This window comes from Melospiza melodia, chromosome Z, assembly GCF_035770615.1.
Source record: "Melospiza melodia melodia isolate bMelMel2 chromosome Z, bMelMel2.pri, whole genome shotgun sequence".
Classification (NCBI taxonomy): domain Eukaryota; kingdom Metazoa; phylum Chordata; class Aves; order Passeriformes; family Passerellidae; genus Melospiza; species Melospiza melodia.
Window position 1 is genome coordinate 45,186,441 of NC_086226.1, and position 26,148 is coordinate 45,212,588.

A 26,148-nucleotide genomic window follows, 5' to 3' on the forward strand; every position below is an offset into this window, starting at 1 on the left:
GTATGGTTAGATTCAGCTATTTACTCTAGTGCCTTCAGGATCAAAGCCTTAGCAACTAACTTCATCTCATGTAACCATTTTACAAATGGAATTTTATCTTGCTTGGGCTTATCTAAAAGTGCAGAGTAAATATTTTCAACTCATCTAATTCAGTACCTAGATGAGAAGTAGATATCATTGTGTCTTATCATTCTTTAATCAAGGTTATTTGCATAATATTGCAAATATCTTCAAGGCTATTAACATTCAAGATTGCTCCAAGGAATTCAAGCTGTCTGTATTCACTGGCAGAGATTATACCTTGATCAGAAATCTTAATAGTTGACTAGAGCAGCTCATTTTCTTGGAAGGTTATCTGGTTAATTTTCCATCTCTATTACTCTATTAACAGGAAAGACTTGGTTTTTAATCTGTTTTAATTTTCATTTAGCTTGATTTTGATGATGGAGAATTCTGACTTGTTCCTTCATTGGATCCAGTTAGAAACTGGATCTCTTGATCTCTTTTCATTCAGGACTGAAGCATTACCAAGCTTCTATGTGAAACAACAGTTCTAGTGCTTTTTAGACTAGAAAAAACATTTTACACATTTCCTGTAACAGTCATTTTAATTTGAAAATCATGTTGGAATGGAAAATAAAGCTATTGCCTGTCAAACTGAGGAATTTTGTCTTTTGACTCATAATTTTTTTTCTTTTGGTAGAAGTCTTATCTGTGATTTATCTCAGAAGTGGGAACTATCTGATAATTCATATAATCCAAAGACAAGAGGATGTATAAAGGTTCCTTGTGCCATGGCTCAATCACTGATTGAATTTATAATCTGGTATTTTTAGGCTGGTTGTGTTGTGAAATGAGTGTGAAATGAGCAGAGTGTATTTTTGTTGTTCTGTTTCCTGGAAGTTATTAAATTAATTTAGTGATTACAGTCACACTCTTTCCTAATTATGTAGAGCAGCAATTACTGAGTGTGTTGCTGCTGGGTAGGCTTATTTTCACCAAAAGAAATCATCTGAAGTATTTATGTCACCATCTCTCTTTAGTGTTTGGTAGTGTTTATATAGTCTATTGATTTTTTAAATGCCAGTTATGAGTCTTCTAGAACTGGTGAAGGTGGGTAAAAAGTCAGAACTGGACTGGACTGATAATCAGACCACCTAATCAGATTTTTCTGAAGACATACCTAAAGACATCTTGCTTCAGAATTATGTGTTATTACTTTGCTTATTAGAAAAGGAAATAAATTATTTTACCTGATTTAGAAGTTGTACCAGAGTTGTGAAAATATGTTTATTTCTCTTTTTATTCTGCTATTTTTTCTCCTTGTCTCACATGTTTCTATTATAAACTACATCTAATTTGTGTAACATTTTTATGTCCCTTTTAGGTATTGGGATTGGCGTGCTGGTACGGGAATATGGCAGTCTGTCTAAGTTGGAAAAGGTCTACTTTGCGTTTCCTGGGGAATTGCTGATGAGAATGCTCAAACTCATCATTCTGCCATTAATCATATCAAGTATAATCGCAGGTATGAATGAAAATGTACTGTTGGCTTGTGGGACTCTCATTATGGGTTAGCTTTTTTTCTAAAGGATATAACCCCTAAAAACAACTTGATGGAACTCTATACTGAGAAAGAGAGATTTCATACCTTTAGGTTAAATTATTTCTTTATATAATGAGAATGAGAAAAGATTTAGAAAGATTAGCACTATTATCTATAACATTATACAGAGCTGTGAGCTAATAACTTTGCAAATCTATAGATTCTTGTATCTCTCTCTCCCTATTTTCAGAAGTGGGTTAAGCACACTGCAAGCCCAAAGCTGCAACTACATATTCTGAGGTAGAGTTAACTGTTATAAGCAGTCTCATGATGCCATTTCACAAGCAAGAGAGAGCTGATCTCATTGCCTTCTGTCACAAAGAGGACATTCATGACCTATACTTCCTTGGTCTCGGCTAACTTCCCTGAGGTACCTTGCATGAAGTCTAGCATTCACTGAGCCCTTCTGCAAATCCACTTGTACTTCCCCAAAACTGAAAACTCCCTTGAACCAAGCAAGTGCTTGGGAGACTGTGTGGCCAGGAAGGAAAGAGAGAAGCAAAGCTTCCATCTTCTGGGAAAAGCAAGCAAGCTGTTGGCTGGAACCCTGCCCTAAGTGCTAGAATTTGCTAGCACTTCACCCACAGAGAAAACTTCGGAAAGATTTGGTGGAGAAAGCCCAAAGCAAGGAGACAGAACTGAATGTCAAATAGCCTTTCCTTAGAAATAACTTTTTTCAAAAAAGGGAAAGCCAAGTAAACTTCTCTTTATTCTTTAAGTCTTTACTGAGGGTGCAAGGATTGTGACTCTTTTCTTTTAGCTTCTTACAGTGACACATTGGTCCCTTTTCATCTCCACAAAACTTCTATTTTGACAACATATTCATGTCTAGATATTCATATCTGTAATGTAGGGTGAGATGAACCCCGTGTTAGAATTGAAATGGAGAATGTCAAGAGCTGCAAGATCCAGAATGGAAAGCTGCCAAAGGCAGAGTGAGAAATGATGTCACAAAATAGTCAAGGGTTATGTCCAAAGGAATGAAAGGAGGATAAGCAATTGTTAGTGTGTAAAGGTGAGGAGAGCCTTAGTCTGTGTCAGGCTATCCAGGAAAATGAATATCCAGGATATTTATTGTGTTTAAATGTAACTGCCAAGATAAGATTAAGATATTTCTTTTTTTGAACAAGGTTTTATTTGTGAGTGAAGTTGGGCTCATGTCTTCAGAAATAAATTGGATCATTAGGATAATCATGAAATTATTTTTTAAATCTATCTGTCCAGCACTTAGAGGGGAAACAAGAATCATCCTGTTAAAAAATATTGTGCTCACTTGATGTATAATGTTCCAGTATGAGTAAACTGCACTTGTAACTACTAACATAATCTTGGATTTTACAGATTGCAGATTACAGTCAAATACAAAAATGACTGTATAATTGGAAATGCCAAGGTCAGAATCACAGCATCTCATGGTGAGAACGAGATGCTCTGATTCTGACCTTGGCATATCCAATTTCCTTGGCAAGTAAGGCCATATTTTTCTACACTTCTGTATTAGAATTTTAGGCAAGGGAAAGGAAGCAAGGTAGGTAAAAACAGAAGCTACTTCGATAGGCTATATAGGCCTTTGCAAATGAACCACAAATGTCGGTGCATGATGCTATTTACCCATATCCATCCTCAGGATGTTAATGAGATATTGCCTCTTTTAAAATAGGTATGTTAACCTTCCAAGCATCAGAAATGCACATTTGAATTGAACAAGTAAACCTGTGAATGGTTATGAAGCATACTAGTCATTTTTCTTCTTTTACACAGAGTCATATAGAGTGATTGAGGTTGGAAGGGATCTCTTGAAACTATCTAATCCAGTGCCCATGCAGGATGTCATGGTGATACTGGCTAAACACCAGATAGCCACAAAAGTCATTCACTCACCTTCTTCTGTTGTAGTTGGGCAGAGGAGAGGGGAAAAAAAAATTAACAAAGGGCTTGTGAGTTAAGGACTGGGAGAAAAATACTCTAAGGGCAAACCAGGTTCAAATTTGAAGGTATAAGATAAATTAATTATTAATAGAGTCAGAGGAGGATAAGGAAAAGTAAAATAAACCTTTAAAACACCTTTTTCCCTGCCAGCCCCTCACTCCTTCCCACTGACAGTGGAGGAAGACAGGGTGTGGAGGTTCTGGTCAGTTCATCACCTGAGATTTTCTGTTCACTCAGGAAGAGGAATCTTTTCTCTGCCTTGCCATGGGGTCCCTCCCACAGGCAAAGAGTCTTCCCAAAACTGCTGTGGCGTGGGTCACACATCCACAGGCTGCAGCCTCTTAGGACAGGCTGCTCTGGTTTGGAAGTAAGGGCCCTCTCTATCTCTGGGAGCAGGAGCCCTCCCTCTCTATTTGGTTCTCCCATGGATCACAGCATCCTCATGGACTTCATGCATTACAGGGGGACAGTTTGCTTCACCACAGTCCTCATCTTGCATCTGACACTTGGAGCACCTCAAGGCATCACTGACCTTGATGCCACCATGTTGTTTTCTCTCACATGTCCTCATTTCCTCCTCTTCTCTGACTAGAAGAAAAACTGCTCCGTGTAGGTACCATTGTCAACAAGTTCTACCAATTCTGAGATTCCTGCAGGATCCCACAGTGCCGAGAGGTTCCACGCTGGGGAGTCACTCGTTGTGTTTCTGCTGCTGGCCAGGTGACCCTGCTGCCATGGCACAGGCAGTGATGGATGCCGTGGCACTGGCGCCATTTAACATCTCCCTTCATGTGGGGTCTGGGAAGGAAAGGCCACCACCACCTCTGCCCTTCTGCCCACGGCGTGGCTGCCTAGGGGCGGCCAGGCAGGCAAGGCCCGCCGTGGGCCGCGTCGAGATGGCGGCAGCTACGGCTCGTCGCCACCACTGGAAAAAACTGCACATGCTGTTTGGCTTTTCTTCTTAAATATGTCATCACAGAGGTGTTGCCAACCTCTCTAATTGTGCCAGCAGCATGTCCATCTTCAGAGCCATCAGACACTGCCTCTGTCGGGCATGGTGGAAGCTTCCAGCAGCTTCTCACAGAAGTCACTTCTGTGGCTGTCTACTGTTACCTAATAATGCAGGCTGTGTCAAATCAACACACAGGGTCAGCTAAAGCAGTGTCTTCATGTTCAGATTAAATCTCATGGGTTTTTAAATTTTTTACTATTGTCTCATGTCTTGTTTCTGGGCACTACTGCTAAGAGCCTGGCTCTGTACTCATTCCCACACATCAGCAATTTATACACATGACTAAGGTCACTCTGAGCATTCTCCTCTCCAGACTGAACAGTCCCTACTCTCTCAGCTGTCCTCATGTGAGAGATGCTCCAAAACGCTCATCATAGTTATGGCCCTTTGCTAGACTAAGTCCAGTAAGTCCATCCCTTTCTTCTACTGGGGAACCCAGAACTAGACCCAGTACTCCAGGTGTGGCCTCACAGATGTGTTTAGAGAGATCACCTCCCCCCACATGTTGACAGTGCTTGTCACAGTGTTGCCCAGGAGTCTGTTGGCCAGCTTTACTGTGAGATCTTACTGTCTCATGGTCAGCTTATTGTCTGCCAGGACTCCCACATCCTTCTCTGCAGAGCTGTTCCAGCCAGTCAGCCTCCAGCATGCACTGGTTCCCTGCAATATTCCTGCCCAGATGTAGGGCTCTGCATTTTTTCTTGTTGAACTCCACAAGATTTCCCTCAGACAAATTCACCAGCCCATGCAGGTACCTCTGAGTGACCATATAACCATCTCATACATCAGCCACTGCTCCCAGTTTTGTCTTGGTGATTCATGCACAAAGCTGTTACCTGTAACCAAAATCTAGTATTTTGACATGACATAAATTTACAAAGGCATCAAAACTTCCTAGATGCCTTTGGACTCAGCATCACAGTCTAGTTAGAGTTATGTACCAAATGAGCCATTGTAATTGTCTCTGCTGCACACACTTCACCTTCAGTAAAGGCACAATAACATGACGATGTTTTTTCTCTCGTGAGCTAATTGCATCCCCTTAACTTGTAAACTAAAAAGACATTCATTCTGGGCCAGCTGAAGTGTTGTTACTACTTTAACTGCAGCAGCTTTGAATATATTATGGCCCCAAGTGCCACTGAGGATGTGAACACATGCACAGGTCCAACAGCTGTGATCATCAGATACAGGCCCTATAGGCATTTGCATAATACATGCATTCCAACAAGGTGGACATCCTCAGAACACATCTGGTCCCACCAAAGACCGCCAGCCATCATGCAGATTGTGGTGCTTTCCTTGCATATCCTACATTTAATCAAGAATGATGAGGTGTCTCTGGAGGAAAATGCTTTTGGGTCTCATTCTAGGAAAGGCAACGCCAAATGCAGAAATACGTGGCCTTGCCACTAACAGTAAGGCAAACTGTCTTGTTTACAGTCATAGCTAAAGACAAATCCTGGATCTTCCATAAATTTTTCATTCCCCTCTTTGTTTGCTTCTTTACAGTAATTTTTGAAAGTGTGAATTTTGCTTTTGATCTGAAAATGCAAAATTTCAAAGAAGACATGTGGTCTAACTTGACTTTAGTAGTAAGGTTTTTGACACTCTCACATAACGTCCCCACAGATCAACTGAAAAAAATACAGGTTAAAGAATTGCACAGTGAGGCAAATTGAAACCTGTCTGAATGGGCAGACCCAGAAGGTTGCACAAGTCTGGTTGGAGACAAGTCAGTAGTGATGTACCCCAGGATTCAATACTGGGGCCAGTCCTGGTTAACATTTTATCAATGACTGATGATGGAGCTAAGTGCTTCTTCAGCAAGTTCACAGGTTTGTTCAGTGGGCAGAAGAGAAGGTGACAGGGAGACCTTATTCCAGCTTTCCAACACTTGATGTAGTCTACAAGAGAGCTGGAAGGTGTCTTTTTACATGGGCATCTAGTGCTGAGACAAGGGTCAATGGCTTTAAACTGAAAACAAGTAGGTTTAGATTAAATAGTGAAAAGAAATTCTTTGCTCTGAGGTTTGTGAGGCACTTTTCAGGAGCAGGTTAACCCATGGAAATTGTGTTTGCCTCATCCCCAGAATTGTCCAAAGTCATGTTGGATGGAGCTCTCAGCAACCTGTCTAGTGAAAGGTGTCCCTGCCCTTGGCAGCTGTGTTGGAACTAGAGGATCTTTAAGCTCCCTTCCAACTCAAACCATTCTATGATTCTATGATGCAAAATATATCACCAAGACATTTTTGAAAATGCAGTCTGTGGTTTTCTTTTTTAGGATTATAATGTAATTAAATAATTAAAAAGGTAATGTCACATCCTGAAGAGAATCAGGTTATGCTTTAGAGATGGGGAGCTGTGGACAAATGCATGTCCCATGACCAGATCCCAATCCATTTGTGCATAATGATGTAAATCAAGCCACAGCAAAGAGAGTGGAAGTTGGAATCACTCCTTGAGATTTCAGGATTTTCTGCAAAATTTGAAGTATTAATAATTTTAATTTGTTGGAATAAATTCCATCTTAGTAAAAAAAACCCTCACTGATTTCCTCAGTTAAATTAGGAACGTGCTTCTTGCTTCCCCTTGGAGCTTTAATTAGAGCAGAAAAACCCTTACCTCTATTTTGAGATTCAAAAGGTAAAATTCTCCCTCTGAAGAGAAGGAGGCTTTGTAAAATGTGGTTTTCATTCATAAACTCAGCTCCTTTGAGCGTTAGAGATGAAAAGCATTGTTTACGTACTTATTTAGCGTACAAGTTGCAATTTGTGGAATTTTTCCACTAACCTGCCTAGAAGCATAACTGTAGCATAGTAGAAAATAGGCATAAGCACCAAGCATGTATTTGTTTTGAAAATCTTGGTTAGTAGAACCTTGCTTTGGGTGTGGAATAGTCTGAGTAGTACTCCAGCTCAGACCGAAATTTTAATTTTTCTTCTCATAATAATTTTAATGGATTCTCTACTCTCACCCAAAAGTCTACCCCTGATAATTTGGTTCAATATATAGAGCTCTTTTGTCTACCCATGAGATTTCTATGCTTCAAATTAGTTAATAGCATACTACTGCATCATTCTTGTCAAGAAATTATTTGTATTTTCTGTTTTCTGCTGTAGTGACATGGGAAAATGGAAAATGAAAATCAAAAGCCTAGTGTTATTCAAGATCATTGCTATGATGTCAGAACTACAGCTGTACTGAGTGTAATGCTCCACACTCCAAATCCACTCTTTTTGAAGTAATTCTCTAAAAGAAGAAATATTAGACAAATACAAAAATATGTTATTTTTAGGTATCCTGTAGGGAGAAAGAATTGAGAGAAATCTCTTGTGTGCTTCATGGGAGTTTTGACACTTCAATGTAATCATTTTGGGAGTACTTATGACATATAAAGTATCTTTGAAAGTCTTAGAAATTCACAACTCTAATTTCATTCCGAGAACAAAAATTCCCTGGAGTTGTGCAGTGTATTTCATTAAGGGTGCATACTGAACAGATCAGTCCTCTTTAATCACTTTAGCTTTCTTTTTCATGAAGTGAGATTCACACAGTATGCAACAGCAGGAAATATTTGTAAATCTGTTTTCTATCAGGATGCCAGTAGAACTTAGGTTGGAGACAACTGTCAAGTTTCCTGAAGAGTTGTTCTCTTCTACTTGGGTTACAAGCTGAGGAAACTTACATGCCTAGTCTGAAGTTTTATCAGTCCACATAAAGTGTCTGGCCTTACTTCCTGCACCTAAGTTCTGGGTTAGTAGCTAGTGTCAGGAGATCTGGATCTTAACGCAACATCCCCAGACATCCAGATATTATGAGAATACCATGGGTCTGCTTCCCATCTCTTTTCAGTTGGTGCTTCTCAGATGGGGTTATATCATGCTGCCTGCCACATTGATTTTCAAACTGTAAGCAATGGGTCTTGATGTGGAGATCTTTCTTCAGGGCTAGAATGTATTCTGTCAAAAAAATTCACATCACATATGTGATAAATGACCTTTTTTTTGATGATGTTTCCAGAGTTACCCATAAATACCAGAAATTTTAGCTTTGTATTAAAGGATGTGGCACATAGCAGAGCAGGTCCATGTCTCAGATCTCAAAATTAATGACATGATTTTATCAGCTGTTCAACATCTGTTTCAAGTTCTGCAATAATCTGTGCCTCATTTCTTATATTTCCTCCCTGACAAAATATTAATAAAGCTTTTTCTTATGTTTCTGACCTCCCCTGCACTTTTAGCGTTCACAGACAACTTCAAAGAGACTAGAACCGATGCATGAGAGTTTCCTGCATAGTGAATTTCTGCAGGCTCGGCTATGGGTAACACCAAAATTTCCTAAAGCCATTGATGAGGCATTTGCAGGTACACATGGCATACTTCAGGACCAATGGGAAAAAAGACAGTCTCAATTACCTCTCTCAGGGCAGCTGTAAGTGAGCTATAAATACAATGTCTGCTGAGCTGTGGGTCTGGCAAAACTATAAAGTTTCCATCGCTGTAGAAATAAACTCTTGCTTTACTCCAGGGCCTGCTTTGACTCCAGGTCCACTGCAGTCTGAAGCATCATGCCAGTTCCATTTGTCCCTATACTAAATATACACTTTTACTTGCACTTGCTACTTATAGTACAAAGGCAATGATTTCACCACAAATCTGCCTCAGCAGTTTCTATTTCTACAAGTCCAAGAAGCGCAGCTATTGGGAGATGCTGTATTACTTACATCCTTAGGCATCCTTAACAGGCCCTGTGCATCACCAGCACAGTCCTTGGGAAATTACTGGGCTAGCTTAACATACTCAGGGACTGTCTTCTGAAGCACCTGCATGTTCTTTGTATGCTTTGCTGTTTCTTAAGCCAAAAGAGCTTCCAAGAAAATCAGATCTATTGTATAGTGTTAGTAAATTAGTTAACTGGGCTCAGACAGGAGACTCACCTCTTCCCTCTGTATCATTAATTGTGTGAAGGTCAGAAAACATTACAGTACTGTTAATGAGTTCTGCCTTCAGCTGTATTGAGGGATGTTGGAAGTTCTGTCCCTGCTGTCCATGTGCAATCATTGAAGCAGGCAGGATGGCAGAGTCATGAGTTATTAACGGACAAGACTTTGTGCCCCTCTTCTTCAGAATACTTCTGTCATAGTCATCTACTCCTTTCCCATCAATATCAGTTGACCTTATACAACTGAGACAGCCCCTACATTATTTGAAGTTTTAAATTAAGGTAATAAAACTTTGAAGTGCACTTCTGGTTCATGGAGCACAGTTACCACCAGCTCTCAAGGGCAAACAGCTCCAACAGAACAGCCATTTTGTGGTACCAGCTGTCACTGCCTGCTGGCCTAGCCATATCACTGTGGGCACTGCTGGTGGTACCACTGTGGATGGGTCTAAAGTCAGTTGGTGTCTTCTGTGGTTCTCTTGTGGAGCTCAGGACATATAAAACTGTTCAGGACATATACAACTAGATACTCAGAACATATACAACTAGATAAACCAGATTTCATTCATCTTTTTCACTCCATTTCCCTATGAGCAGATATCACAATCGATTAAAAATGCAGTGTCATGTTAAAGGGCTTTTTTAATAGCTTGGAAGTTAAACCTTGTCCACCTACACATTTTGCTATCAATAATTTTGAGGGAATTCAAGTACTTTCAATACTACAGTTTTCTGTATACATTCCATACATGTATCACCAGCAACAGTTCAGGGCTATATTTCTGCTGCATCCTTGAACTGAATCTGATTTCTGTAATGAATCTTGTTAGTCTGTCCACCTGTCCGTCTTGGCAGATAAATGTGTCATCTTCCTTCCTTTCAAGTTCTTCTTATATTCCAACTGAGGAACATCATCTCTCCTGAAAAGTCATTAACTTCAGATTATATAACCTCTAAGAGCTTTCTAGAGAAAAACTAAAATGTTCCTAGAAGTGATGAATAGAAGGCAGTACTAATACCCTCTTTCTCTGCATGTCTCCAGTAAGCTCTGTAGGGAAAGATACAATGATTGTGCCAGCTGCCAAGAACACAGCACAACAGTCCCTCAGCAAACTGATATCCAGGGTCTGAAATTCCCTCTGTTTTATAATTGCTTTAACCCTTTCATTGCTATAAACTGTTCATCTCCCATTCCACCCTATCTAGCATTTAGAAAGGTTCATTACAATTACTTTTTCAACCTCATCCTAAATGAACCAAGACATCTCTCAGTATTTGGGCTGTTATAACTATTGTTATATTCCACATTTTAGTCTCTTTGTTGGGGTTTTTTTTCAAATAATATTTTTTCAATGCCTCTCCAAAGTTAAGAGACCAATATTTGACATGTTAATCCAAGTCTCATTAGATCATGTAATTAGAAATTGAGAATTTTCTGACTTGAATTTTTGGTTATATTTAAATAGCAAGAACAATTGTTTAGGCATTACCTGCATGCATCTATCTCTCTTTCCCACTCTCTCCCTAACACTGTGCCCCTGTCATGTGCTAGTTTTTCTCATTTCATTTGTAAGACATTCTTTTGTTGCACTGACACAACTTACAGTGGGATAACAATCACTTGTTCTAAAGAAAAGCAATAATAAAATTTCTATCAAGTCGATTGAAAAGGTAATTGCTACAAGCTGACATAGAAATCCTTTTCCTTTACAGTAAGTAACAATGACATTTGAATAGAAAGGATAACTGCTGTTACAGAAGAATTGACAGAATAGGAATGGAAGACTTGCAGTAAAAACACTAAAGACAGTAGATCATGTAAAATCTCATTTGAGAGACTGCAAATCACTGTGTGTTTGGGGTTTCCGTTTGCCATAGCTTTTTCATTACCTGATCTTCTCAGCCAACATCTGACTTGGACCTGTCCTCCTAATGAGACACAGCTAAAGAGGTCATTCAGTTAGCTGGGGAAAGACTCATTGCAAAAGATCTTTCCAAGCCCCATGACACAGTAAACATGAGGAAAAAATAAAATTATGAGGTGCATATCAAGTGAAAGATATTTGAGAATGATCTAGTGGCAATAGCAACCTGAGTCCTTTGTCTCAGATGAGCAGTGGACAGTACATTGTGCTGTCTGAAGTCCTGTGTGTGGGTGGTATTTCAGTAGACAGTTGTGAATGACTTACTCGGTCCTGGTCGTCTTGTTCAAACACACGTAATATGGTATTACATTTCCCAGAGAATTCCACAGAGCATCAGGGAAAAAAAGAAAATATTCACCATTCAGCTTTTGGAAGAAGCAACAGAAATTGCTGTTAAACTAGTCTGGAAACTGAAATTTCAGGGAGAACATGAAGAAAATGACATTTCAGGAGATTATTGACAGTCAGACCAAACTTGACAGTCGGGGCTTAACTACAACATCATGCAAATAAAAGGGCAAAATGGGACAGAAAGGGCTCAGAGTCTGGAATGGGAAGAGGGGAAAATCATAGATGACTCAAAAATGTCTTCAGTAAAGCATAGGCTCTGAATTCACAACCATGATTCCCTCACTGCCCTTATTTTCCAAATTGTAAGCAGAAGGATTTTCCCTTCAAAAAGTGAGCATAGACCAAGGACAAAAGGAAATATTGGGCCAAGAACAAAAGGACAGAGGACAACTGGCTTTGGAAGCTTGCTATACACTGCTTGTGCAAGCAATAATCTTGCTCAACACTGGAGCTAGAATTTGGTGTTCACTCCTCAGATAAAAAGCATGTTAGTCTTCTGAACTAAAGGCCAAATACTGTTTTAGCATTGGTAGTGTTTCCCATTGCAAGTAGAAGATGGCAACTAATTCAGAACTTTCACTTGCATCTAAGAAAGATTGTTTTTATGGCCTGACCACTAGCCTTGTGATGACCAGTGAATTAAATGAGATCTCTCAGAAGAGAGTGTCAGCACTCTTTTGGGTTTTTCTACTCAGTACTTTTAAAGAATAAATATTACCTTTTTGCAACAGCACATAACATAGTTCATCCCAGCAATAAAATTACATTACTTCTTTTATATAAGACATTGTGATCCCCTTAGAAGGACTGCCTATTGAAATTCTCTGTATGCATTTTAAGAGTTGCCTATGGTTTTCTGGTTTTTTATGTCTTATGCAACATTCTGTAAAAACTTTTTGCTTCCCTGGATGCTCACCATCATTTAATTTAATTTAATGTAATGTAATTTAATTTAATTTAATTTAATTTAATTTAATTTAATTTAATTACATATCATTTATTTACATATAATTTCTATGATGTAGTGACTGCATATTGCAGCCAGAAAAGCCAAAATGGACATGAAGAAATATAGTGTGAACACCTGGGAGAAGTTGAGAATAATTTTGTGATTTATCTAGTGACTTCAGAAGTTCTTCAATTAGTCAGTAAGGCTGCTAGCAGTTTGGAGCAGCTTCAGAACTGTGTTTTGCCTTTGAATCAGCATTGTGGTCATAGCTGAGAAGGTCTAAAAGGCATACAGCTCTATTCTTCAGGAACTTTTTTTGTTAAATTTTTTTACAATTGGGGATTAGATAGGGAATTAGATATCAGAACCCTTAGAGAATTGGTGTGCAGTTGATATGCACCATACTTGAGTTGATTTTCATCGGAATTGAATTAGCTTCTAAAACTAATAGAGAAATATACCATGTGTCTGTCAGTAGTGTGAACTTGGAAGGACCTTGAGCCAGACTCTTCCTTCAGGCCCTGGGTCACTTAAGGAGAACAACTGTCAGTGCTAGAAGCTGGCTAAGTGGCATTGAGAAAACTCACATCTTGATCCTCAAGTGTGGCTGTGCTGCAAAAGGAGTTAAACAGCCTAGCTTTTATGGATTATACATAATGATCAATGTGTTGTGCAGATAAAGTGATGATCCTGTCAGCTTCCACTGATCTTTGGAAGTTTGAGAACAGCTAAGTACTGCAAGAGATGGACTTGATGATGGCACTGAAATTTGTAGAGCAGGAATAAAAAATGTCAGGAGGTCTACGTATGATTATTTCTGTTGAACAGAGTCAACCACTGCACCAAATTTATGATTAAATCTCTCATGATGTACTGAAAAAAAAGCACCTGGAAGTGTAAATCTGTGTGTACAGTTGCATGTATTCCAATCTGTAGAATGGTATGAGAAATTCTAAGGATGTAGGTGTTATCCCGTAGGGAATTATGAAGATGATATCTAGCAAGTCAGAAGAGCCCTGTGATTGTTTCCAGTACTTCACAGAACTCGTTTTACTCCCAGATCTCGCAGGACCGAGCAGTGGTCTCACAAGAGCATAGTGAACAACTCTGGAATTACAGTGCTGTGCCTCAAACCAAAGCCATTTGCCCATTTGTATATAGGCATTTTACAGGCCTCTAAAGTGAACATATTTCATGTTCAGTGGCTACTCCTAAAAAATTCTGAAGCACCATGTTTCATATTTAAACTTAGTTTTGTTTAAATGAGACTATTCCCTTAGATAGCTTTATCCACTAGTATTTCAGGGAAGTAGTCCTAAACGTGTACCATTTTAAAAATTCCTGCAGTGCAGCATTTCACTTTAGGAGGGTTTTGAGGTCCTTATACAAGAAAGAGTAGAAGGGAGAGACTTCATTTCACTGATTTTTTGGGTTGTATTCTTTTGCAAGTGTATGTCATACAAAATAGAGAAAACTGGGCAAAAAAAGAGAAGAGTGCTAAGAGCTTCAAGCTGGAGACTGTAACATAGAAAATGTGGGAGGTGAATTGCAGACTAGACAATTGATTCCAAAATTTTACTTCAGTAAATAAAACCTTAACTCTGTTCTGCTAAAATCATATGGGCAGAGAGGTAGGTAGATTAACAGATTTTAACATCAGTTAGTGTCTTTGTTGATGATCTCACTCTTAAGCCTTTTTGTATCATAGCCACAGAATTGCATTTTGTGCTTCAGTGGCTACAGCTGAATTAGGAAATATCTTATAGGAAGATTTAGGGGACTAATCAGAAATAACTGCAGTTTTGAAATGCCATGGGACAGAGGAGAATCTATCGTGTCTGTTCAAACTCTATACAGTAAATTATATTACCAGTTTATCTTTTCAAACATGTTTAAATTTGGGGATAGATTGAGGGAAGAAAGAACAAATACATGACCTGTAAACGTTTAGTTGTAATCCAAAGTAGATAACCAAACCTAATTACACTGCTTTTGTGATCTAATTTTGAATGACACTGCAGACTTTCCTATTGAAGCAGCATGTGTGCCATCTTAGTTTGAGTAATTAGTGTTCTTCTGAACTGAAATTGGTGTTGTGTAGTAGTTTAATACTACTAGCTTTGTAGTTAGTATTGTTTTAGTGCTTTCTCCAATACATCTTCTATTAACTCTTTCAGTTCCAAAGAAACTGAAAGACATAATGAAACTAAAGCCATGATGTAACTACAAAGAGAATTTAAATTTCAGTTTTCTTGAGAAAAAGGCTAGTGGCTATCAATTATGTTATCAATTGCTCAGTCATGACAGTAGGACATATCTGGATAGAAGTCCATTATTATATATCATATTTTCTTATGTGTAACAAGCTAACATGAAAAAAAAGGAGCTTAGTAGTATACATTACCCAGTGTAAACCTGTGTCTGTGGCACTTGTATTGAATGCTATTTCAGTCTCTAAATGGAAACATCATTCTGAATGCAGGTTTCAGAGTACAGCAGCTTTCAAAAAATGCAAATCCCACACCTATCATCCCCAGACCATTGTTGTACTTATTCAGCCATGTCTGTCAATAATTTGTGTGGTTTTATGGTTACCAGCAAAGCAGCATCAACATGACAATGGAAGGACAGGCTGGATCCTAGCATAGCTTGCTCACTAACAGGATCATTACTCAGTTTAAAAAGGCAGGGGCAAAGTTTACCCTTTATTATACCTCTATAACTCTACTGAGCATAACAGTTTGCAAAGGGATTTCATTTGAAGCCAGAAGAATTCCTGTCACAGGAATCTCCTTTCATATTTACTGTAGAATCTTTATGACTGACTACTCCAGGGAAATAACCTTGCATGATTATTAGGGTCTTAACTAAGTCAACAAGACTGTCAGAGAAAAAAAAAAACAGGAAGGCATAAGTTTTAGAATAAAATTCCATTATTTCCAAGTTTTTTTTTAACTTTTCATTAAAAGATACGGAATGGTGGCAATACCCGCTTGCTCTCTTTTAAAAAAAGTATGTGAATTCTTCCGAGTTAATTTATCAGGTGCAGAAGTTTCAACATTGAACAGCCTTTGAAAATAGGTTTGTCCACAGAAAGCATTATTTGTTATTATTGGTGTGAATTGACACAATCAGGTAACCAAGGGAACCGCCAAGTGACAGCTGAAACACAAAGAGTAGATTTATTTCATTACCTCACCAACAATGCCAGTTGGCCGAGGCACATGGAGACAGAGCTCCCTTAGGCTTGGCTCATCCTAGCGGCCAGGGTGGGGGAAGTGCTTGCAGCCTGCCTCCAGAAGGCTTCCTGCATCTCTGTGAGAATGCGTTATCTCTCCACAGGAATTCCACTTCTCAAAAGAGGCACAGGCTAAACAACGCTAGGCGTAATAAATGCAGTTTTCCCACGCTGACATTTTTAGCATTCCCAGCTGCAAGGTCACTTAGGTCTAAACTATTCCCTCCTGCTCCCCAAATTTTCCAGTTCTAACTATTTCCTCCCAAAACTATCCATTCTGAGGAGTTCTTGCTGCCATGACTTCCACAGCTGAGCCCACCCCAATGGAAAAGTCCTCCTTTCTACCTTTTTCCCCCCAATTCCCAAGGTGAGAAATGGAAATCAAGGCTCAGATTCTGTGTTTATTCTGTTATTTGTGCCTCAAACAATATCCTTACTGCTGACAGTTTCGTGTAATAGCTGTGGCATTGTTTTTCTCTGCATTAATCTGTATTCCTTTGCCATATGAATAGTGCATTGATTGTCTTTATTTGCTTTACAAGTACGAGAATCTTTCAACTATGATTTTGGTATATACGTGTAGTTCTTCTGTACTCAATCTTATGGTACACTATGCCATAGAAGACCCCAAGATAATCAGATTATGAAATAAAATAACCTTCATTCTTCCCTCTGAGTATTGTTTGCATTTTGAATCACAATTAACAGAACGAGTAAGACATTATATGAGTACTCTAAGCACAAGTTGTCAGTGCTGTTAGTATAACTTCTGAATGAGACATCAACACATGGTTAAACTGTGCTCGCTAAGATCCTTTTTGAGCTCAAAGATCAATAAGTTACATGTAAGTCAGATCTCTTGATTTTTCTTCCTTCACTTTTGAAACTATTTTTCCCTACAAAATCACACTTCTCTGAGGCTAAATATCCTCCTCATGGTTTACCTTTTGTATGAAAAGAAATCCAGCCAGTCTTTGATAAACTGACTCAATAAACATACAAGTATTAATGGATCACAAAGGTATAATAAAGAGATAGCAGTGATTTATTAATTAATGTTGTTATAAAGACACAAGTTTTGGAGTCAAAATGCTCACTTTGCCCTGGTTACTGATTTTACACATACAAGTTTTATAAATCTTTTAAACAACTAATAAATACTTCACAAGAAGTTTCATCTAGTATTGTTGCCAGGAGCTAAGTTGACCTGAGTGTAATACCTGTTTCAGCACTTTCCCTACTTTCATTAGTAAATCTGCTGTCAGTTCTTGACAATGACATATACAGAGGTGGAGAAGTGTGGACCATCCAAACTTCAGAAAAAGCTTTAGTCAAAAATTTAAAAACAGTAAACCTGGTAATGAAGACAAACTGACCAGAAATGATCCTTACTTGTCTGATAAGTCTTTGAGCCACCTGGGGTAACAGGCCTGAGCAACTCTCTTCACATGGCTTTTAGCTTTAAAGCCAAAATGTTACAGATCTGGAAAAAGTGAAGCTATGAGTTAACAGAATAAGGAAATAAATTGTGACATGTTCTTATAAACCAAAGAAATCTAATTAATCACAAACATCAGGGAATCAAGAAAGCTCAGTTGTCTTTGTTCTAGAAAAAAAGGTGGAGGGGGAAAGGGAAAACAGATTTTTGAAAAGAAGCAGAAGCAAATATGTTGGTCAGCTACAGATATTTTTCAGAAGTGCAAATGTCAATTAAGTATTTAGAAACATCTTGAATAAGGAAAAATTTTCTGCAAACAAGTAAGAGACAATAATTACTTCTCTCTACAAAAATGACAACATTCTTGTAAGACTGGTTTTTATTGTTTTGTTTCTGTGGCTGTTTTTTTCAGGTGTTGCTGCTTTGGATTCCAACATTTCTGGGAAGATTGGTTTGCGAGCAGTTGTATATTATTTGTGCACAACAGTCATTGCAGTAATATTAGGTACTCTGTGATTCTGTAACTTTTAAATCATCAGCATTGCCTAATTACAAATGTACTGCACTGTGACATTACTAATTTCTCAAGACAGGATGTGCAGATAAGATGGGGAATCAAACCAGACAACCTGACATTACCTGTAGTCAGATACAGAGAGGAACTGTCCTGCTGTCCATGGTTGGGCTGTGTTCATATCCAGTGTGAGGCCACAGGCAATTTCACCATATTTTTCAGCTCAGGGAGGATTAGGAGCTGTCTGCTGAGATAAAAAATGACCAACACTGAGAAAGCTGAATCAATGTCAAAGACCAACCTTAAATACAAAGTGAATTTCCTCAGTTGCAAAACTGATAGCCTGTTCCTGATTCTCTTATTGAAAAATATGTAGTGTGTCACACCTGAAAGAATGACAGAAATTACTGGTTCCTTTGTCATCTTGTTTCTTTCCTTAAAAGTTTTTTTCCCCCTCTGTGACTGCCAGGCTCCAATCCTAGATCTCCAAAATTCTCATCTCCTGTTACAGGAAGTTCCTGACAAGCAACATTGATATGTTTTGTATTTGCTTAAAGAAACATCCTCAGCCTGCCTTCCTAAAAAATAAACAATATAAAACAATCTATCTCATATGTCTTGGTAATTTCTGTAAATACATAAGGAATATTATATAAAGCCTAATATTAGTATATATCTAACTTTGAAATTGTTCCAACTTTGGGTGAGGTGTTAAACCAGACAATCTCCCGAGGTCCTTGCTATTCTAAGTTGTTCCATGGCATTATGACATTACTTGTTTCATAATGCAGAGCTACGCAAATACAATAATGCTTTTATTCGTTAGAAAGACTTGTTCCTGCCTGGTTGAAGGGTCATCCAAACAGCTCTTTCTCCCTTCTTTCTCCTTTCACTGAAATTTAGTAGTTTCATTTTCTTTGGCTTTCTCTGGACTTGTATAAGGGGAAAAAAAAGAGAAAAAATATTTTGAGAATTTGGAGAATAACAATAGTAAAAATTCTTAAAATGGAGCCACTAAAGTAAATGAAAAATTTGTCATTGATTTCAGTATTTACAAGTTCAAATCTAGTATTTCCTAATCTACTTTTTAAAAATGTCTTTCTTTTTCTGAAGCCTTCTCTTACATAAGCTACCCAACTTTAATGAAACACCCTGTGACTCTGGGGTGCACACTTGTATTCATATCTGAAAGCTGGTAACAAGAAGAGCTACCTAAAGGACAAGGGAAATAGCAATTAAATATATTCACTCTGCAAAAGTTGCAGCACACTCATCTGAAGCCAGCTGAAGTAATGTACCCTCTTGGTGAGCAGTAGTGATGTAGTACAATACATACAAAAACAAAGCTAAAGTGATGAAGTCTAGGGGCAAACCTGCAAGTAGCTCCTCTACAAGGGGAACCCACACATTTAAGGACACCACCTGCAGACTTTTCTGCACATACTAGCAGAAGCACCCAGGGAAAGTATTTGTTGAGTTGAGTTCACAAAGAGTTTGGATACACAGGATATACTGAGGAAGAATGCACCAATGCCTCTGCTTGCACGGTGAGCTCTGCTTCTCCTTCTGCAGGGATTATCCTTGTTGTGACCATTAGACCTGGAGTGACTCAAAAAGCAAGTGAGATTGACAGAACGGGCAGTAGCCCAGAAGTCAATACTGTTGATGCCTTGCTGGATCTGATCAGGTGAGATTTTAATTTTTAGTTTCCATATCCCCTTTGCAGAAGTTCAAACAAACACAAATAAAGTTGTGATATGTAATACAATAAAATGCTCTCTGATACTGTTTGGATGAATTAGGGTAGTATTTCAACAAATTAGACATTTTAAAATTTACTCAAAGCAGTTTGTTTAAAAGAAATTCTCCTTATAGCATAGACTTCAGCTAATAAACCAGTGATGAAAAATCCATCCTTCACAGAAACTGACATGCAAGATTTATCTATTATGAGGAAAAGATCCATAAAGGATTGGTGGATTACTGGTGGATTACTGATTGGCAGCTTCTGTGTCATCCAGCATAGACAACCAGCTGAAATTGCAGAGCTGTGGTTCCCCTCCGCAAGGCAGCATGCAGAGTAACAGATGCAGTATGCCAAGATTTCCTGGGGTTCCACAGTTAAGAAGTTTGCTGCATCACCAGTATCTAAGGCAACCGTATAATGTGTCTTTCCCCATTAGCATCATGGACAATGACAAATATTTTAAAGTGGTTAGAAGAAGGAAACCCCTAGAAAGTCTGCAGAAGACAGGTCCAGGTTTTCAGAGCTACTGTGTATAAAGGATTTGAAGAAAAATAACATCAATAAAGGCTGCATTTCCAATAGAGGCTAGAGGCTAGGTGGTACCTTCAAAAATATTTCTGTTGATTTTTTTCTTCTGGTATATTTAGCCTCTATTCTGGGTCACTATTCCTGCCCACCATTTTGTCTTTGTAGAATTTTTACATAATCTGTCATGTAAGAATCAACTGCCACATATCTGGTAGTTTGGGGGTTTGCTATAGATTATAGCTCAACTTCTTGCAAAGAAGCTGAAGACTGTAAATTAGCAGTTAAAAGATCTGAAATTCACTTTTAAAGGAATTAGAATTCCCAGTATATTTATATTCAAAAATACGGATAAAAATAATAGATTTAGGATTCAACACAAGACAGTCTTGTAAAGTTGAAGGAAAAACCCACACTTGCACAAACTGATTTTACTTTTGAATAGATTTTGCTTTTAAAACTTGAAGACCAAAGGCAGAAGTTTGTGAAAGATCTTTAGGGGAGTTTTTAAAACTTCTGCTTCAGTATATCAATGTATTATATGTATTAAATGCATTTTCTGCACTGGATTGGATATTTACCAAATACCTAATTAATGCTTTCTTTTTGCAACTGCTTGAATCTGAAATTGGCATTTGGAGTCACACAACTGCATTGCACTAAATCTCCTAATTTTTCAGTGTTTGAAAATTGTCCTTGACACCAGAGTAATACAGGAGAATTTACCATTAACCAAGATTAATTTCTGAATTCAAAACCACAAAAGAGCATACCAAATATCTTATTCTTACAGCACAGCCTTTGTAAGAAGTTTTTTATTTTTCTTTTCTGCCTATATTTGACATAACCTATAAAGATGGTGTGTCCTATATTTCTTGCAGAAGTCAAGGAGATAATGTAGGAGGGATAAAATACACCGGGTTTAGTATCTTACCAACAGAAATGCCAAATACTGAAAAATAAGCCCAAAAGTTCAACAAGTGCTAGCAGGAAAAAAGTCATTGAGACTCTTAAACCCTTTATTTCTTTGGAAAAAAAAATCTATCTATCTATCTATCTATCTATCTATCTATCTATCTATCTATCTATCTATCTATCTGTCTCTGGTGATGCTAAATGTACTTCTTTCTGCTAAAAGAAACAAAACATGATCTTGTTTTTAAGCATCAAATTTTATCATTTTGTTTATAGCAAACAACTTTTCCTTAGTATGCTGTCATATTGAAATGCTTCTATGCTTTTTAACAGGAATATGTTCCCAGAGAACCTTGTTCAGGCCTGTTTCCAACAGGTAAGTTTGCACATTCCTCTTTATTTCTGTAGTTTTCACTGTTAACCACAAATTATTTTCATATATCACAAAAAAGTTGTCAGGCAAGACTTATTTCTGAGAAGTCCAGGAATATCTTCATCTCCTATAAAAAGGTGGGGGTTTAAGACATCTTGGTTCCATGTCCATTATGATAAACACTCTGCTATCAGCTATTAAGTCCCAAAAAGGCACTGTTTAAGAGCTGGATGCAGAAACCAAGCAGCATGTAAGATAAGATGTTTCCTTTTGGGACAACAAGAGTTAGAAGAACCATCTTAAGAGGATTAGTTGCCTTGTTCTTAAGATCCCTCTGTGTCTGATAAAGTCTGTGTAAGTTTGCCCTCACCCTGAAGTGTCTCACATCTAATATCAACTCCCAGACCAAATCCTTTGAAGGAAAAAGATGATAACTAGTAGTCTATTTGAGACATCTTTCAGGAAAAGGGAGTGTTGCAAGATGAAAGAGGAAATTTCTGTCTGTATATTAGACTTATCAGCTAACCTTCCCCAGAAATTTATATAAGAAATTTATATGCTCTGTGCACAACTCACTTTATAAAACTTCTCCATGTAGTTTTTGTCATCATTACTGGCCATCCCACTCTAAGGGGACAGGCAGGCTCTTTTAGGAATCCTTGACAGAATGCTGGTGGCATTAAACTGTAGTTACTATTAAAGTCTTGTTTTCTTAATGGATTATGATTAGTGTAGCACAGAACTTACAGTCAGAATAGCACAGGATTTCTGTGAGCAGAATCAGTGTAGAACAGTTTTATAGTAGCACAATTTAACTTGTTTTCTAATCACCTGGAGCCACCGCATATTTGGTCAAATCTTAATACTTAATTTGCTTTATCAATATAACAGCCATAATCTAGGTTTGAAAAACAGATGAAAGAATGCAGGTTGGTCACTCAGTCCTCAGAGGAAGCAGACAATGACAGAGGCATCCCTGACCACCCGGTCTCACTGTCCTGCAGCAGTTTTGGTCCAAGTTACTCACTAGGACTTACACCTGCTTGGTTTTATGGACAGTGTACCTGCTGCTGTTACATTTGCCTGTTCGGTGACTGCATCATCAACATTGCTCATCTGGCTGGGTGCCTGGAACATTTAAGACAAATAAGGAGAGGGGTAGTCAGCCTAGTGCCAGGAATCTGGAGGCTAGTAGGGAGCGGAAGAATAAGTCTGTTCGGTTTGTCTGCTTGGTGCACAGGACCTTGAAGACCTGGCAACGAGGGGTAAAGGAAATGTGTAACCCATTTGACCACTAAGAATGTCTGTTTGCCTAGCATAGTGGCATTAGTTATGCTGACCACACCGCCAGGGGCCTCTCCTGGCATGGCTGTCAGCAATTCTCTCCAGGCTGTTTGTTCCAGCAAAAAATTCTTGCCATTGTCAGGAGCTCTAGCTCATGCCCCACAAGACTGCAGCACATCCATGGGGTATCCAAAATCCTGGGGAGCAGCATTCATAGGATATTATTTGTGAACCTCTTGTTTGATCTGTAGCTTCTGAGGAACAGAGCCCTGACGGCTCACATGAATTGGGAAATAAAGTCTTTGTCTGTGTTTGCTACCTTCAGCTTCAATTGGTTAATTTTTCTCATATTTTTACTGAGCCTTTGTCTATTCTTCAGTTTTCTCATTTTCCTAAATAAGTTCTTCTGGATTTTTTTCTTTAAAAACTTTTCCAGTATAAAACTAAACGTGAAAAAGTTAAAACTACAACTGCTGTGGATAAAAAGAGCTCCCTATTTCGAGAGGAACCCACTACAATGGCTACAACAGCAAAGGCTTCAGAGGTACGATCTTTTATCCTTTCATTCCTTCATAATATATGAAGTAAGAAGAAAGAACATAGACTAAATTTGGTTCATTTCATGTGGTTAGTGATGAAGAAATGATTGGAAATAGCACATAGATGGATTTTAGCAAGAGCACAGAAGTTAATTAGTAAATGCCTAGAGGTCCTTCCAGTAGGATTAAGAACATCTCAGGATCCCATGGGTAATGGACCAGTCCAAAGAAAACAGATGAAGATTGATTACTTTTATCTGCTTATGATTTGTAAATTTTCTGAGAAATTTAACACTCACTGCGGAAAGAATAGATGTACATCACCTTGAGATATTTGAGTAGCAATAACTGTAATTGTAAGCACTAAAAAAAAAATTAGTTGAAAATAATAATAAATATTTTTAATGGAAAACAAAACAATATAAAGCATTTGTTAATTAATAGTTTTTACTCTGAAAAAGAATGTACAAAAAAAAAAGTGAAGAGATTTAAGAAGACTTTCATTAGAAGTGTAGAAAGCTTTTGGGTGTTAATGGTGTATAAAGTCTAGACTTACTCTGGAGGAGAGGGAGAAAGGAATTCAATAGAATGTGAATGCAGAACTATAAACAATACCAAATCAATATACATTTTATTACACTCCTTCCAAATTTCATCTCAAAGTAATAATAGCATGGGAAGATGGGCTATATGAAGAGACATTAATTAAATCCTGAACCAGAATGTAGTGAAGAATTGCACCCTTTTGTTGATATGTTCAGGCTGCACAGAAGAATGTATGAATATATCTTTAGTAGGATTTTTATGTAACGTGCACACAATTCTCCTATAAATTATGCAATTACACTGATGTCCCAGTTGTTAGGCAGTGGTGAATTTATCTTAGATCCAGACACAAACCCTTGAGTTGCTCAGAAACTAACGCAAGAATTCTACATCTGTGTTTTGCTTTCCAGTGGGGAGTAAATCTTGAGTGTAGAGGAGTAGATCTCGAAAGCATGACTCTGAGTACTTAGACCTTGCTATACTCATGTCAGAAGTCTATAGAAAGGACAACACAAATTAAGGGGTGCTTTACTCCCTGCTGAGGTTTGGTCAGATCCATACATGGCTTTAAAATACACAAGTTCAGTTTAGTGTATTCCTGAACTTGCGCACTTGGCTATTTCAGAAAGCCAGTAGAGTGGCTGGGAAAGAGCTTCATGTCTTTCAAAAAAATCTAAATGTGTTTTTGTTTTAGAACTCTTTAAAGTAAATTCACTATTTTCACATAGTATTTTTTTCTCTTGATTCCAATTTATAGAACAAAACCCAAGATTATAAAATTGTGGGGATGTATTCCAGCGGCATCAATGTGCTGGGGTTGATTGTCTTTTGCCTTGTTTTTGGAGTGGTTATTGGGAAAATGGGAGAGAAAGGACAAGTGCTGATGGATTTCTTCAATGCGCTGAACGAAGCTACCATGAGAATAGTTCAGATAATTATGTGGTAAGTTCAAGGATATACTAGCATTTTCCAATAACTTCTTTAAGTGGAGTTTGTCACTGAAGAGGTAAGAGCAGACTCAACCTCATGTCTGCTTTTGCATAGTACTTTACAGAAAGCAGCTTTCAAAGAAAGATTGGTAAAAATTTTCCTTTCTACAGAATTTGATCCTTTTGAGGGAACTGGAAACAGGGCTTCTTAATATATACTAAAGGAGCAGTCCTATTTGTTCCCAAGAAACTTGAGTTTTTTAGACATTCTTGCTAGATGTTTATAAAAAACTAGTGCACTAGTCATTTCAGGCCTCTTTTGAGGATAAGCATTACCATTCATATGCCCTTCTGAGTCTTGAACATTATTCTCTGAAAGACATTGTGTTCACAGGATGTCTGTATTTGATCTAACTTCCTTTAGAAATCTAATTAATATGCAAGCCACAGCACAGAGAAAAATTCAAAATGGTATGCAAAATACAACTTAGTATCATTTACCTCCTGCTAATAGGTTTTGAGACGGCATTCTCATAATGTTCTCAGACAAGAAAAACAAATTTAATATAAAGAAACTTGTGTGATAGTGTTTGGTTGGACTTCACAGCTATTAATAGAATTTTGTATGTGCAAATCACAATTACAGGATCAGGACTATAAATACACACAACTCCTTCCAGAGTTTGATCCTACATGCGGAATGCCTTGTGCCACTTATTACAATACTCTGCTCATGTGCACATTTCATACCAGTACCATGTCAGATCTGACTGTTCCATGGGTTTTTCTTACATCCCAGCATACTGAGATGTATGTAAACCAGCAAACCTGTCCAGGGTTTGCACAATTCTTGCTTCTTTAAAGAAAGGTAAATTAATTTCTGCAACTAGTCCTATGCTAAGCAGCTAGTTTAGTCCCAGGCTAAGTTAAAGCCCTGTGAGACAGGTTGCCTCACTCTGCAGAAAATTACAAACAATGAGACTCCAGACTTAGCACATGCCATACAGGTATTTACTTATAAATTGATTATCCATTTTCTTGCATGTGCCAGAAGCTGTGGCTACAGACTCCCTGAGTTTCTACAGATGTGGGAGCTGTTGTTTGAAACAAGACAGAGTTTTCTGCTGAAAGTATGAGGAATTAGTACTGTTTTCATCAAGTTCAGTGCTTAGAGGAACTAGGTATACCTGCTTTTTACAGGTGTAAGATACAATTTTGTTTATGAGATAGCACACATACATTCTATAATAACTTGTCTCTGTGACAGCCTGCTCTCTGGAACCAAAATAAAAATATGCAGTGGAGCTGGTGCTAACATAATTCCTGATATTTCCCTTGAATTTTCTATAGGCAATAGCCTATACAGCTGTTCAGCTCCATGA

At 38.1% G+C, this 26,148-nt stretch overlaps 1 protein-coding gene across 1 annotated transcript in view; it reads left to right on the top strand.

Moving 5' to 3' along the window:
* Positions 1–26,148, top strand: part of SLC1A1 (solute carrier family 1 member 1) — a 50,039-nt gene that overhangs the window by 12,093 nt on the left and 11,798 nt on the right. Inside the window, exons 2-7 of the mRNA XM_063179621.1 lie at positions 1,388–1,528; positions 17,807–17,899; positions 19,481–19,595; positions 21,429–21,471; positions 23,189–23,296; positions 24,595–24,779. Of these exons, the coding sequence (XP_063035691.1) occupies positions 1,388–1,528; positions 17,807–17,899; positions 19,481–19,595; positions 21,429–21,471; positions 23,189–23,296; positions 24,595–24,779 (685 nt within the window). The remainder of the gene's footprint in view (positions 1–1,387; positions 1,529–17,806; positions 17,900–19,480; positions 19,596–21,428; positions 21,472–23,188; positions 23,297–24,594; positions 24,780–26,148) is intronic.